The 16,735-nt window shown below is 39.2% G+C and overlaps 1 protein-coding gene across 1 annotated transcript in view; it reads right to left on the bottom strand.

Annotated features, from left to right (window-relative positions):
- Positions 1-1,180: 1,180 nt before the first annotated feature.
- The window catches only part of LOC119089232 (zinc finger protein 431-like), an 84,475-nt gene continuing 68,920 nt past the window's right edge, over positions 1,181-16,735 (bottom strand). The window contains exon 2 of the mRNA XM_037211787.1: positions 1,181-3,041. Coding sequence (XP_037067682.1) covers positions 1,279-2,892 — 1,614 coding nt within the window. The 5' untranslated portion in view covers positions 2,893-3,041 and the 3' untranslated portion in view covers positions 1,181-1,278. The remainder of the gene's footprint in view (positions 3,042-16,735) is intronic.

The raw sequence follows: 16,735 nt of genomic DNA, 5'->3' as shown, positions 1-16,735 counted from the left end.
TATTCCAGATATTAATATTGTATTAATATATAGAGACATGGCTAAGCCTTTAATTCAAGTCCATTCCCAGGAGCAAGGTCAGGTTTTTGACAACTTCCAGTAATTTGTGCTACAGAAAACTCCCAGGGACTGACCTGTTTGGGAACCAGAATGCACATGCACATACCCACAAAAAGACACAATAACATTGCATTATTAAAATTAAAACAAATCTTTGAATTAATTTTCACTTATGAATGTTTATCCCTTGTAATTCCTGTAACACAGATGTTGAGGCGTCTGAAGGCTTACAGCATTTTTCCCCATCATGAATTGGATCATGTAACAGAAAGTAAGCATTTAGGCTTGAAGACAGAGAAACAAATCATTCTCAGTATGTGGTATCATTTGGGAAGATTTAGAAAACGCTGCCCTGCTGGAAGAAATATTTCACTGAAGGTTGGGCTGAGAGTTTACATCTGCACGCCATTTCCAATTTACACTTTCTGCTTCATGCTGCAGGTTAAGGATGTGAATTTTTAGCTTCCTACTTTAGCTGCTGTGTCTGACACTTGTTTACATGCCACTTTCATGGGGATTCTGCATCGCTCTGGAACCAGGGGACAAACTGAACACTTTTTAAAGCAAATATAGATATGAGGTTTTATCACAGCAACAGAAAGGGCACTAATACACATCCATGAAATTTTACATCTGGATTCATTATCTCATGTAACTGAGGAGTTATGAAATCTAAAAAGGGTTACCTTGTCATTTAAATTCATAGGACTTGTGTCTATGTGAGCTTGCAGGTGTAAACAAAATAAAGAGGCACATCTTATTGCTAGAACCAGTTGTTGACACTTGTCAGATTGTTTTCTACAGAATAAATCATCTTGTGTAACTGAATGTAAGTGGGCTGGCTAAAGATCTTACCAAATCCTTTATATTCAGATTCCTTTCAGCATGAGTTTTTCCAGATCCTCAAAATCTAATGTTATATTCCAAGGCTTTAAAAGACCAATTACACACAAAAAGTGTTGCTCATGTAGAGTTTCTCTCCAGTGTGTGTTCTTTTATGCATTTGAAGAGTACTATGAAATGTAAAGGATTTATCACATTGATTACATACACAGGGTTTCTCTGCAGTAAGCGTTCTTTCATGGTTTCAGTGACTATTGTGACATAAAAAAAGCTTTACTTCACTGATTACATTCATAGGTTTCCTCTCCAGTAAGTGTTCTTTTATGCACTTGAAGAGCATTGTGACGTGCAAAGGCTTTAGCACAGTGATTACATTCATAGACCTTCTCTCAAGTATGTATGTGTTCTTTTATGCCTTTGAAGATGACTGTGTCCTGCAAAGGCTTTAGCACACTGAGTGCATTCATAAGGTTTCTCTCCAGTATGTGTTCTTTTATGTCTTTGAAGATTACACTGTTGTGCAAAGGCTTTACCACATTGAGTGCATTCATAGGGTTTGTCTCCAGTGTGTGTTCTTTTATGCATTTGAAGACTTTTGTGCCTGGCAAAGGCTTTACCACACTGAGTGCATTCATAGGGTTTCTCTTCAGAATGTGTTCTTTTATGTTTTTGGAGATAACTGTGTTGTGCAAAGGCTTTACCACATTGAGTGCATTCATATTCATAGGGTTTGTCTCTATTGTGTGTTCTTTTATGCATTTGAAGACTTCCGTGCCATGCAAAGGCTTTACCACATTGAGTGCATTCATAGGGTTTCTCTCCAGTATGTGTTCTTTTATGTTTTTGGAGATAACTGTGTTGTGCAAAGGCTTTACCACATTGAGTGCATTCATAGGGTTTGTCTCCAGTGTGTGTTCTTTTATGCATTTGAAGACTTTTGTGCCTTGCAAAGGCTTTACCACATTGATTACATTCATAGGGTTTCTCTCCAGTATGTGTTCTTTTATGCAGTTGAAGATCACCATGAAATGTAAAGGCTTTACCACATTGATTACATACATAGGGTTTCTCTCCAGTATGTGTTCTTTTATGTCTTTGAAGAAGACTGTAATATGCAAAGGCTTTACCACACTCAATACATTCAATACATTCATAGGGTTTCTCTCCAGTATGGTTTATTTTATGAATTTTGAGAGAACTATGTTGTGCAAAGGCTTTACCACATTGATTACATACATAGGGTTTCTCTCCAGTATGTGTTCTTGTATGCCTTTGAAAATGACTGTGATATGCAAAGGCTTTACTACATTGATTGCATTCATAGGGTTTCTCTCCAGCATGTGTTCTTTTGTGTCTTTGAAGTTGACTGTGTCGTGCAAAGGCTTTACCACATTGAGTGCATTCATAGGGTTTCTCTCCAGTATGCGTTCTTTTATGCCTTTGAAAATGACTGTGATATGCAAAGGCTTTACTACATTGATTGCATTCATAGGGTTTCTCTCCAGTATGTGTTATTTTGTGACTTTGAAGTTGACTGTGTCGTGCAAAGGTTTTACCACATTGAGTGCATTCATAGGGTTTCTCTCCAGTATGTGTTCTTTTATGTATTTGAAGATGATTGCGACAACCAAAGGCTTTACCACACTGATTACACTCATGGAGTTTCCCTCCAGTATGTGTTCTTTCATGCCTTTGAAGATGACTCTCATATGCAAAGGCTTTAACACATTGAGTATATATGGAAGGTTTCTCTCCAGGTTGACTTCTTTCACACCTTTCATGTCTTCTAGAACTTTGACAATGTTCTTCAATATTATGTTCTTCCCAACCATATCCCACAGTAGTGAGGTTTCTGTAGGTTTCCAGCATCACATCTTTGTAGAGATTTTTCTGGGAAGGATCCAGCAAAGTCCACTCTTCCCAAGTGAAGTCAACATGCACATCATCATAGGTCACCACTCTCATATCATGGTTTTCCCACTCACCCATGTTCTCTGCTCAGCTCCCAGAAGCAGTCCTTGCAGCACAGTACAAAAAACCACTGGCACCAGCTTCTCTTCAAAGCCAATACAATATTCTTCTAACAGCTATTTTTCAAAATGCTGGCAGGATTTGTCCGAACTTGATTTAAAGCGCACCTGTACAGAAATAAGTAAATTCTTCAACAAAAGAATAAAAACACCGAGCCAGCAGATGGTGGCACACGCCTTTAATCCCAGCACGTGGCAGACAGAGGCAGGTGGATAGCTGAGTTTGAGGCCAGCCTGGTCTACAAAGTGAGTTCCAGGACACCCCAGGATACACAGAGAAACCATGTCATGAAAAAAATTCCCCCAAAGCAGGCAAACAAATAAGCAAAAAAAGAATTAAAACACCAATAATAAACTAAAAGAAACATCTGAGTTGATGCCTCCTTCCATTTATTCACAACTGAGGAACATCTACCTCTAAAATATATCCTCTGTTTTTCTGTTTTATATTATTTGAATTCTATTCAGTATATTATATGAATTAAATATATTTAGTTATGTTGTATTAAACATATTCTTTATTTTAATAATAAATATTCCATAATTTGATGTCTAGACAGTCATGTTTTGTTTATGACTCACATAGTTTTTGTAGGATGATCAGCTGAGCATATTATCTGGTCTTGGCTGTGGAACTCATGGACATGTAGTCATTTAACAGCTCAACTGGGGTTCATTAACATGTCTGTCATTTGAATTGGCTAGTAATTTTTTTCGCAGTCTATATCAGGTTAGTTCAGCCTTCTTCACATGGCAGAAGTTTTCAGAAGCAAGAGTAGTCAATGTTTACAAATGTTCCATTTGTCAAAGATTATTATGCTGCCACACCAACTCCAGTGCCATCCATGTGACATGAACAATTATGTCAATATTAGCGGACGGGAGATACGTGTCCCATGGGATTAAGCTCCCTGGAAGTCCGTGGCAGAGTGCCCGTGTTATGCCTCCTTCTTGAAAGAGACGTGCTTCACAGATCATGAGCTCCCTGGGCTATGGGTTCTGTATAACTGCTTTTCTGATAATAGTCTAATTAATCTATGAAGCATGGCCAAAATTAATGAATGCTTGGGTTGTGAACTATGGAGGAAAGGGGAAGTTGGACATGGATCTTAATCGATACAACAAAATGAGCTATTTTTTAAGGCCTCAAGCTGCTAGATAAAGAAAGTATAATAATTCAGGCACTTCTAGGGAATGAACACTCACCCACTAGGAATCCTTTAGGAATCCCAACTAAAGTGATTTATGGCAGAAGACGTTATTTCATAGGAGGCAGATGGTGGGCCCCTCTGTTGAAGAAGTTCAGCATGGGAAACTTAAGGACTACAGCAAAACTCCTTCCCCTTACAGGCGAAAAAGTATGAGTCCATATTCCAGCAGGCAAAAAGGTTTTATATTAGAAGAGATATGTGGTGGAAGAACTAAAGAAAGACTTAGAGAGGATCTACAGCATCCAAATTGGCTAAGTGGGTCATAAGAACCAGAAAAGTAAAAACTAATACTAAACTAGAGAGTGGTTGAGATAAAGATGAAGGACACAGCTGCAACCACAAGGAAGTTTACACAAGTCTAGGGACCATACTAAGTTTAAAAAACACAGACTGCTCTTTAGGTCATAAAGTTCTTGTAGGTGAAGGGATATGTCTAGTGCCAATTAATAATTGTGTGCTTGCTGTTTTTTTAAAGATGATGTAATTGAATTATTGCCAAGCTCTTGCTGTTCCTTGTATGACTTGATAGTTTTTTGTATATAAACTACTGATTTGCAGAAGTAAAATTGCAACAGATTCAAACCACTTCTGAGTGTGTTGTCTGTCTGTCATTTGCCAAATCCTTGCCTTCCTGACTACCCACGCCCTGGTTCCCCTACAGTCGTGGTACCCCCGATGGGTCAGTCCGTGGCATTATGCCATGGTTCAATCAAAAGTTGATTTAGAAGGTACCTTTGAGATGCAATATATGATCAACTACAATAGATAAAAAAAAAAAAAGACCTTCATGGGCTGGGCAATGGTGATGTATGCATTTAATTCCAGCACTTGAGAGGCAGAGGCATGTGGATCTCTATGAGTTTGAGGCTAGCCTCATCTACGAGCAAGTTCCAGGACAACTAAGGCTACACAGAGAAACCATGTCTAAAAAAAACTAACTAACTAAATAAATGAATATAAAATAAAATCTTTATTTTTATGGAAGGCTCTTAGTGATTATGTGTGATACTGTTAACCAAAACTGAACATAACTAACAACACATAACTTTCTTCAGATTTAGGCACTCTGAATGCACTGAAAACCTAGTGCTAAAAAATTGAACACGACACAGATTTGGAGAAATAATTTAATTAACTCAAATGGATCAAACAAGACCAACAATACAAAAGCTTATTTAAAGTTGGTGTGTTGTATACTATATATATTATAGAAATAAAATCCTCAAAATTCAGAAGAATTCTAGGCCTTGAGTGCCATATGGAAATAGATTAAAAACAGAGGATCCTGTAGACACGAGAATAATTAAATCTACAAAAGCTCAAATCAAGAAATATTTGTGATCCTGCCCGGAGTCCCCATTTGGACCAGAGCTCCAATCCGCCTCAGAACTCCCATCTGGACGAGAGACCCCCGCCACTTCCTGAGACTTAGAGACCAGCCCCCAGCTTCCATCTAGCCCGGAGATCCCATCTAGACAAGAGGTGAGTGCCTGGGGTCATACTCAGAAAGGCCTGCTCCTAGGTCCCATCCCTGGGCGCCAGCCATTTTGGGGAAGACCTGCCCAACTTGGGCCCAGGTTCTGGCCATAGGGCAGGCCCCTCCACCCCCACTGGGAAGGTTCCCCTTCTCGAAGACCCCCGGCAGACCCTGCAATCTCCATACCTTGCCCCACACTCATCTGCCTGAGACCCCAGCCACTTCCTGAGACTTAGAGACCAGCCCCCAGCTCCCATCCTGTCCGGAGTCCCCATCTGGACCAGAGGTGAGTGCCTGGGGTCATACCCTGGGAGGCCTGCCCCTAGGTCCCATCCCTGGGCACCAGCCATTCTGGGGAAGACCTGCCCAATGTGGCAGCAGGTTCTGGCCATTCGGCGGGACCCCCCTGCCGAAGGTTCCCCTTCTCCAAGACCCCCCCCAGCAGACCCAGCAATCTCCATGCCTTGCCCCCACACCCAACTGCTGGAGACCCCAGCCACTGCCTGAGATTCTGAGACCAGCCCCCCAGCTCCCATTTGGCCCAGAGCTTCCATCTGGACCAGAGAGAGGCTTCCTGAATCTGTCAGCTCTGTCTGGACCAAGAGCACTGATAAGACCAAGAACGAATCCACCAGTAGATGGGGAGACATCAAGGCAGAAGTACATACAACAAATAAAGAGCAATACAGCATCACCAGAACCTAGCCCTCCTCCAACAGCTAGACCTGAACATCACAAAATGGAAGAAGCAGAAGAAAGCAACCTTATGAATAACATCACAAAGATGTTAGAGTCTTATAAAGAAGAAATCAAAAATGAAATTGAGGAAAGACAAACAAAAAATGGAAAGAACGCTATAAAAAACTAGAGGAAAGGACAAATAAAGCAGAAGAAAACAATAAATCCCTGAAAGAAAATCATGAAAAGGCAATGAAACAGATGAGGGAAAGTCCAAGACCTGAAAAGGGAAATAGAAAAAATGAAGAAGACACAAACAGAGGGAATGCTGGAAATAGAAAATCTGAGTAAATGAACAGGAACTTCAGATGCAAGTATAACCAACAGAAGACAAGAGATGGAAGAGAGAATCTCTGGTATTGAAGATACGGTAGAAGAAATAGATTCATCAGTCAAGAAAACACCAAAGCCAAAAAAGTCATGACCCAAAATGTCCACGAAATTTGGGACACCATGAAAAGAGCAAATCTAAGAATAACAGGGATAGAGGAAGGAGAAGAATACCAACTCAAAGGCACAGAAAATATATTCAACAAGATCATAGAAGAAAACTTTCCCAACTTAAAGAAGAAAGTGCCAATGAAGACACAAGAAGCCTATACAATACCAAACAGACTAGACCTCCCAAAAAAGTCCCCTCACCATATAATAATTAAACAACTAAACGTACAGAATAAAGAAAGAATATTAAGACCAGCAAAGGAAAAAGGCCAAGTGACTTATGAAGGCAAACCCATCAGAATAACACCGAATTTCTCAATAGAGACTTTGAAAGCCAGAAGGACTTGGACAGATGTAATGCAGACACAAAGAGACCATGGATGCCAGCCTAGACTAATATACCCAGCAAAACTTTCAATCATCATAGACGGAGTGAACAAGACATTCCAAGACAAAGCCAGATTTAAACAATACTTATCCACAAACCCAGCCACAGAAAGCACTAGAAGAAAAATTCTAACCTAAAGAAGTCAGATACACACACAAAAACACAGGCAAGAGATAACACCACAGCAGTAAACCCCAAAGAAGAGAAGTGCACACAAACTACCACCAAAAAAATAATAGGAATGAACAATCACTGGTCATTAATATCCCTTAATATCAATGGACTTAATTCACCTATAAAAAGACACAGGCTAACAGAATGGATATGAAAGCAGGACCTATTTTCTGCTGCATATAAGAAACATACCGGGTTGCTGGGAATTGAACTTAGGACCTCTAAAAGAGCAACCAGTGCTCTTAACCACTGAGCCATCTTTCCAGCCCGAGATGTGTTTCTTGTATGCAGCAGATGGATGGATCCTGTTTTCTTATCCATTCTGTTAGTCTGTGTCTTTTTATAGCGGCAGCCTGCTGAGGTAAACGGACCCGGCGGCAGCGGCCGACAGGGACATTCAGGCCCGGCGGCGGCCCACAGGGGTAGACAGGCCCAGCGGCAGAGACAAGCAGACGCAGGTAGGCCTGTGGCGGCGGCCTGTGGAGGTAGACGGGCCCAGCAGCAGCCCGCTGAGGTAAACGGGCCCGGCGGCAGCGGCCGACAGGGACATTCAGTCCCGGCTGCAGCCTGCAGAGACATTCAGGCCCGGTGGCGGCCTCCAGAGGCAGACAGGCCCAGCAGCAGCTGACAGGGACATACAGGCCCGGTGGCGGACTGCAGAGGTAAACAGGCCCAGGGACGGAGACAAGCAGACGCAGCTTGGAACAGGGACGCCCCTAACCCCAACATCTGGGGAAGAAGCTATCTCGGTGGGTCAGAACCAGAACGAATCTGAACACTCCGTCTGAGAACAACCCAGGGCCCAGCTGCTGATCCTGTGAAACCCAACAATTTGGAGGTGTTGGTGAGACTACCCTGCTCAGCTGAAACCCATCTGGGAGAGGATTCAGATGCCTACAGTTTAAAGTCTGAGGAATCAAGATCAGCTGAGGAGTTGACAAATGAACAAAACGTGACCTGGGAACACAGAAGAAGGCGCTACCCAGACACCAAACCAGATCACCAGAATCATAAGTATATAATTCACCGATCGAAATCAGCTGCCCCTGAAGAAATAGCCCAATAGCACCAATTTAACCAAGAACCACTACTAAACCAAGACTAAAAATTAGAACAAGAGAGGCACTCTCAGACACAGACACCACCTGCACCTCACAGAGGAAGAGATGAGTAGACGCCAGTGCAAAAATACAAGCAACAACATAAAGGCCTATATGGCAACATCAGAACCTAGTGATTCTACACCTGCAAGACCTAAACATACCATGACAGAAGAAACAGAAGAAATCAACCCTAAAAATGACATTAAGAAGATGATAGAGGCCCTTAAAGAAGAAATAAAACATTCCCTCAATGAGGAAATAAAAACTTTCCTTAAAGAGGAATTGAAAAACTACCTTAAAGAGGAAATAAAAACGTTCCTTAAAGAGGAAATAAAAAACTCCCTTAAAGAGGAAATAAAAAACTCCCTTAAAGAGGAAATAAAAACTTCCCTTAAAGAGGAAATGAAAAACTCCATTAAAGAGGAAATAAAAAACTCCCTTAAAGAAATGGAAGAAAAAACGAACAAAAAATGGGAAGAAATCAAATCAAGCCAAGAAAAAGCAATTAAACAGATGAAAGAAACATTCCAAGATCTGAAAAATGAATTTGAGACAATAAAGAAAACACATGCTGAGGGAATGCTGGAAATAGAAACCCTGACAAAACGAACAGGAACTACAGAAACAAGTATAACCAACCGATTGCAAGAAATGGAACAGAGAATCTCTGACGCTGAAGACATGATAGAGAAAATAGATTCGTCAGTCAAAGAAAACAATAAAGACAAAAAAGTCCTAACACAAAACGTCCAGGAAATTTGGGACACCATGAAAAGACCAAACCTAAGAATAATAGGGATAGAAGAAGGAGAAGAATACCAACTCAAAGGCACAGAAAATATATTCAACAAAATCATAGAAGAAAACTTTCCTAACCTAAAGAAAGAAATACCTATGAAGATACAAGAAGCTTACAGAACACCGAATAGGCTGGATCCAAAAAAAAAGTCCCCTCGCCACATAATAATCAAAACACTAAACACACAGAATAAAGAAAAAATATTAAGAGCTGCAAAGGAAAAGGACCAAGTAACATATAAAGGCAAACCCATCAGAATAACACCAGACTACTCAATAGAGACTATGAAAGCTAGAAGATCATGGACAAACCTCATGCAGACACTAAGAGACCACGGATGCCAACCCAGACTATTATACCCAGCAAAACTCTCAATCACCATAGGCGGAGTAAACAAAATATTCCAGGATAAAACCAGATTTAATCAATACCTGTCCACAAACCCAGCCCTACAGAAAGCACTAGAAGGGAAAATTCAACCCAAAGAAGCTAAACACATCCATGAAAAATCAAGCAATAGATAATCCTACACCAACATACACCACAGAAGGACAACACAACACAACCAAAAAAATAACAGGAATTAACAATCACTGGTCATTAATATCCATCAATATCAATGGTCTCAACTCACCTATAAATAGACACAGGCTAACAGAATGGATAAGAAAACAGGACCCATCCATATGCTGCATACAAGAAACACACCTTAACTCCAAAGACAGACACTACCTCCGAGTAAAGGGCTGGGAAAAGGTTTTCCAAGCAAATGGACCTAAGAAACAAGCTGGTGTAGCTATCCTAATATCTAATAAAATAGACTTCAAACTAAAATCAATCAAAAGAGACCAGGATGGACATTACATATTCATCACGGGAAAAATCCACCAAGATGAAGTCTCGATTCTAAACATTTATGCTCCAAATACAAAAGCACCCACATTCATAAAAGAAACACTACTAAAGTTTAAAACGCACATCAAACCCCACACATTAGTAGTGGGAGATTTTAACACACCACTCTCACCAAAAGATAGATCTACCAGACTGAAACTTAACAAAGAAATAAAGGACCTAACAGATGTTATGACTCAAATGGACCTAATAGATATCTACAGAATATTCCATCCTAACACAAAAGAATATACCTTCTTCTCAGCACCCCATGGAACCTTCTCAAAAATTGACCACATGCTTGGACACAAAACAAATCTCAACAGATACAAAAAAATTGGAATAACCTCCTGTATCTTATCAGACCACCATGCCTTAAAATTAGAACTCAATAACAACAAAAATTATAGAAAACCCACAAACTCATGGAAACTGAATAATGCCCACCTGAAACATCAATGGGTCAAGGAAGAAATAAAGACAGAAATTAAAGAGTTCCTAGAATTCAATGAAAATGAAAGTACAACATACCCAAACTTATGGGACACTATGAAAGCAGTTCTAAGAGGAAAATTCATAGCTCTAAATGCACACATAAAGAAGATGGAGCAATCCCATACCAAGGAATTAACAGCACAACTGAAAGCTCTAGAACAAAAAGAAACAAACTCACCCAGGAGAAATAGACGCCAGGAAATAATCAAATTGAGGGCTGAAATCAACGAAATAGAAAACAAGAGAACAATACAAAAAATCAATGAAACAAAGAGTTGGTTCTTTGAAAAAATCAACAAGATAGACAAACCACTAGCCAAATTAACCAAAAGGCAAAGAGAGAGCACCCAAATTCACAAAATCAGAAATGAAAAGGGAGACATAACAACAGACAATGAGGAAATCCAGAGAATCATCAGATCATACTTCAAAAACCTGTACTCCACAAAAATGGAAAACCAGGAAGAAATGGACAATTTTCTGGATAAATACCAAATACCAAAATTAAATCAAGACCAGATAAACCATTTAAATAGACCAATAACCCCTAAAGAAATAGAAACAGTCATCAAAAGTCTCCCAACTAAAAAAAGCCCAGGACCAGATGGTTTCAGTGCAGAATTCTACCAGACTTTCAAAGTAGAACTAATACCAATCCTCTTCAAAGTGTTCCACACAATAGAAACAGAAGGAACACTACCAAACTCTTTTTATGAGGCTACAATTACCCTGATACCCAAACCACACAAAGATGCAACAAAGAAAGAGAACTACAGACCAATCTCCCTCATGAACATTGATGCAAAAATACTCAACAAAATATTGGCAAACCGAATCCAAGAATACATCAAAACAATCATCCATCACGACCAAGTAGGATTCATCCCAGGGATGCAAGGATGGTTCAACATACGGAAATCAATCAATGTAATACACCATATAAACAAACTGAAAGAAAAAAAACCACATGATCATCTCCCTAGATGCTGAAAAAGCCTTTGACAAAATCCAACACCCCTTCATGATAAAGGTCTTAGAAAGAATAGGAATACAAGGAACATTTCTAAACATAATAAAAGCAATTTATAGCAAGCCAACAGCAAACATCAAATTAAATGGAGAGAAACTCAAAGCGATACCACTAAATTCAGGAACAAGACAAGGCTGTCCACTCTCCCCATATTTATTCAATATAGTACTAGAAGTTCTAGCTAGAGCAATAAGACAACAAAAGGAGATCAAAGGGATACAAATTGGCAAGGAAGAAGTCAAACTTTCACTATTTGCAGATGATATGATAGTATACATAAGTGACCCCAAAAACTCTACCAGGGAACTTCTACAGCTGATAAACTCCTTCAGTAAAGTGGCAGGATACAAGATCAACTCAAAAAAATCAGTAGCCCTCCTATACACAAATGATAAAAGGGCTGAGAAAGAAGTCAGAGAAACATCACCCTTTACAATAGCCACAAATAATATAAAATACCTTGGGATAACACTAACTAAACAAGTGAAAGACCTTTTTGATAAGAACTTTAAATCTCTAAAGAAAGAAATTGAAGAAGATATCAGAAAATGGAAGGATCTCCCATGCTCATGGGTAGGTAGGATTAACATAGTAAAAATGGCAATCTTACCAAAAGCAATCTACAGATTCAATGCAATCCCCATCAAAATCCCAACACAATTCTTCACAGACTTGGAAAGAAAAATACTCAACTTTATATGGAAAAACAAAAGACCCAGGATAGCTAAAAGAATCCTATATGATAAAGCAACCCTTGGAGGCATCACCATCCCGGACCTCAAACTCTACTATAGAGCCATAGTAATAAAAACAGCTTGGTACTGGTATAAAAACAGACATACGGACCAATGGAATCGAATTGAAGACCCTGACATTAATCCATGCACATATGAACACCTGGTTTTTGACAAAGGAGCCAAAACTATACAATGGAACAAAGAAAGTATCTTCAACAAATGGTGCTGGCATAACTGGATGTCAATATGTAAAAGATTACAAATAGATCCATATCTGTCACCATGCACAAAACTCAAGTCCAAGTGGATCAAAGACCTAAACATAAATCCAGATACACTAAACTTAATAGAAAAGAAAATAGGAAGCACTCTTGAACGCATTGGCACTGGAGACCATTTCCTAAATAAAACACCGACAGCACAGACCCTGAGCACAACCATTAATAAATGGGACCTCTCAAAACTGAGAAGCTTTTGCAGGGCAAAAGACACAGTCAATAAGACAAAAAGACAGCCAACAGATTGGGAAAAGATCTTCACCAATCCCACATCTGACAGAGGATTGATCTCCACAATATATAAAGAACTCAAGAAACTAGACATCAGAGCACTGAACAGTCCAATTAAAAAATGGGCTAAAGAGCTAAACAGAGAATTCACAAAACAAGAACTACAAATGGCTGAAAGACATTTAAAGAAATGCTCAACATCCTTAATCATCAGAGAAATGCAAATCAAAACGACTCTGAGATACCACCTTACACCTGTTAGAATGGCTAAGATCAAAAACACCAATGACAACCAATGTTGGAGAGGATGTGGAGCAAAGGGAACACTCCTCCACTGTTGGTGGGAATGTAAACTTGTACAACCACTGTGGAAATCAGTATGGCGGTTTCTCAGAAAATTAGGAATCGAACTACCTCAAGACCCAGCCATACCACTCTTGGGCATATACCCAAAGAATGCTGATACATACCATAAAGATACATGCTCATCTATGTTCATAGCAGCACTATTTGTAATAGCCAGAACCTGGAAACAGCCTAGATGCCCATCAACGGAAGAATGGATGAAAAAAATGTGGTACATATACACAATGGAGTACTACTCAGCAGAGAAAAACAATGAAAGCATGAAATTTGCAGGCAAATGGATGGAACTAGAAAAAATCATCCTGAGTGAGGTAACCCAAACCCAGAAAGACAGTTATGGTATGTACTCACTCATTGGTGGATTCTAGATATAAAATGAACAATCAGACCACAACCCATAGAACCATAAAGGCTATATATATATATATATATATAGCATGGAGGTCCCTAGGACGACTGTGGCTTATAATAAATTTCAGTTTTACTCAATTATTAAAAAAAAATAGCCAAATGAATAGAAACACATGAACTATGAACCAAAGGCTGAGGGGCCCCCAGCTGGATCAGGCCCTCTGAATAGGTGAGACAGTTGACTGGCTTGATCAGTTTGGGAGGCAACTAGGCAGTGGGACCAAGTCCTGTGCTCAATGCATGAATTGGCTGTTTGAAACCAGGAACTTATGCAGGGACACTTGGCTTAGTCTGGGCGGAAGGGACTGGACCTCCCTGGACTGAGTCTACCAAGTTGATCACAGTCCTCGGGGGAGGACTTGTCCTGGAGGAGGTGGGAATGGAGGGTGGGCTGGGGGTAAGGGGAGGGCGTGGGAGGGGGGAGAATAGGGGAACCCATGGCTGATATGTAGAATTGAATGGTATTGTAAAATAAAAAATATATATCACAAATAAACAAAAAAAAAAAAAAAAAAAAAAAAAAAAAAAAAAAAAAAAAAGAAACATACCTCAAATTCAAAAATACACAACCTAAAAATAAAAGGCTGGGAAAAGACTTTCCAATTAGTCTTAAGAAGCAAGCGGGTGTAAACATCCTGATATCCAGCAAAATAGACTTCAAACTAAAATAAAAGAGATCAAGAAGGGCATTACATACTCATCACAGGAAAGATCCACCAAGATGAAGTTTCAATTCTGAACATTTAAGCTCCTAACACAAGGGCATCCACATATATAAAAGAAATGTTACTAAAGCTTAAACCACATATAAAACCACACACATTAATAGTGGGAGATCTCAACACCCCACTTTCACCACTGGACAGATCTCCCAAATCGAAACTTATTAGAGAAATAAAGGACTTAACTGATGTTATGATTCAAATGGACTTAATCGATATCTACAGAACATTCCATCCTAACAAAAAAGAATATACCTTCTTCTCAGCACCCCATGGGACCTTCTCTAAAATCGACCACATACTTGGCCACAAAGCAAATCTCAGCAGATACAAAACAATTGGAATAACCTCCTGCATTCTATCAGACCACCATGGTTTAAAGTTAGATTTCAAAACAACAAAAACTACAGAAAACCTACAATCTCACGGAAACTGAATAATGCTTAACTGAATCACCAATGGGTTAAGGAAGAAATAAGAAATGAAAGACTTCCTCGATATCAATGAAAATGAATACACCACATAGCCAAACTTATGGGACACTATGAAAGCAGTTCTAAGAAGGAAATTCATAGCACTAAATCCCCACAGAAAGAAGTTGGAGAAATCTCAAACTAGTGACTTAACAGCACACCTGAAAGCCCTAGAACAAGAAGAAGCAAAGTGTCCCAGGAAGAATAGACGCCGGGAAATTATCAAATTGAGAGCTGAAATCAATAAAATAGAAACAAAACAATACAAAAAATTAATGAAACAAAGAGTTGGTTCTTTGAGAAAATCAACAAGATAAACAAGCCCTTATCCAAACTAACCAAAAGACACACACAAAGAGAGCATCCAACTTAACAAAATCAGAACTGAAAAGGGGGACATGACAACAGACAATGAGGAAATCCAGAGAATCATCAGGTCATACTTCAAAAACCTCTACTCCACAAAACTGGAAAATCTAAAAGAAATGGATAATTTTCTGGAGAGGTATCACATACCTAAGTTAAATCAAGACCAAATAAACTATTTAAATAGTCCAATAACCCCTAAGGAAATAGAATCAGTCATTAAGAGTCTCCCAAACAAAAAAAGCCCAGGACCAGATGGTTTCAGCACAGAATTCTACCAGATCTTCAAAGAAGAGTTAATACCAATACTCTTTAAATTGTTCCACACAATAGAAACAGAAGGAACAATACCAAACTCCTTCTATGAGGTTACAATTACCCTGATTCCTAAACCAAATAAAGATGCAACAAAGAAAGAGAACTACAGACCAATCTCCCTCATGAACATTGATGCAAAAATACTCAATAAAATATTGGTAGACTCCAAGAACACAAAAAACAATTATCCACCATGATCAAGTAGGCTTCATCCCAGGGATGCAAGGTTGGTTCAGCATACGAAAGTCTGTCAATGTAATACACCATATAAACAAACTGAAAGAAAAAAACCACATGATCATCTCACTAGATGCAGAAAAGGCATTTGACAAAATCTAACACCCCTTCATGATAAAGGTCTTGGAGAGATCAGGAATACAGGGTACATACCTAAACATAATAAAGCTAACAGCCAATATCAAAGTAAATGGAGAAAAACTCAAAGCGATTCCACTAAAATCAGGACAAGGCAAGGCTGTCCGCTGTCCCCATACTTATTCAATATAGTACTTGAAGTTCTAGCCAGAGAAATAAGACAACATATGGTGATTAAGGGGATACAAATTGGAAAGGAAGAAGTCAAGCTTTCCCTATTGGCCGATGACATGATAGTATACATGAGTGACCCAAAAAATTCATCCAAGAAACTGATACAGCTTATAAACACCTTCAGCAACATAGCAGGATACAAGATCAAGTAAAAAAAATCAGTAGCCCTCCTATATAAAATTGACAAACAGGCTGAGAAGGAAGTCAGAGATACATCACACTTTACAATAGCCACAAATGATATAAAATACCTTGGGGGTAACTCTAACTAAGCAAGTGAAGGACCAATATGACAAGAACTTTAAGTCCTTGAAAAAAGAAATTGAAGATGTCAGAAAATGGAAAGATCTCCCATGCTCATGGATAGAGAGGATTAACATAGTAAAAATGGTAATCTTACCAAAAGCAATCTACAGATTCAATGCAATCCCCATCAAAATACCAACACAATTCTTCACAGACCTGGAAAGAATAATACTCAACTTCATATGGAAAAACAAAAACCCAGGATATCCAAAAGAATCCTGTACAATAAAATAACCTCTGGAGGCATCACAGTCCCTGACCTCAAGCTCTACTACAGAGTTACAGTAATAAAAAC

Source organism: Peromyscus leucopus, chromosome 17 (assembly GCF_004664715.2).
Source record: "Peromyscus leucopus breed LL Stock chromosome 17, UCI_PerLeu_2.1, whole genome shotgun sequence".
Taxonomy (NCBI): Eukaryota; Metazoa; Chordata; class Mammalia; order Rodentia; family Cricetidae; genus Peromyscus; species Peromyscus leucopus.
The sequence above is the reverse complement of the archived record's forward strand: the minus strand, read 5'-3'. Positions and strand labels throughout refer to the sequence as shown.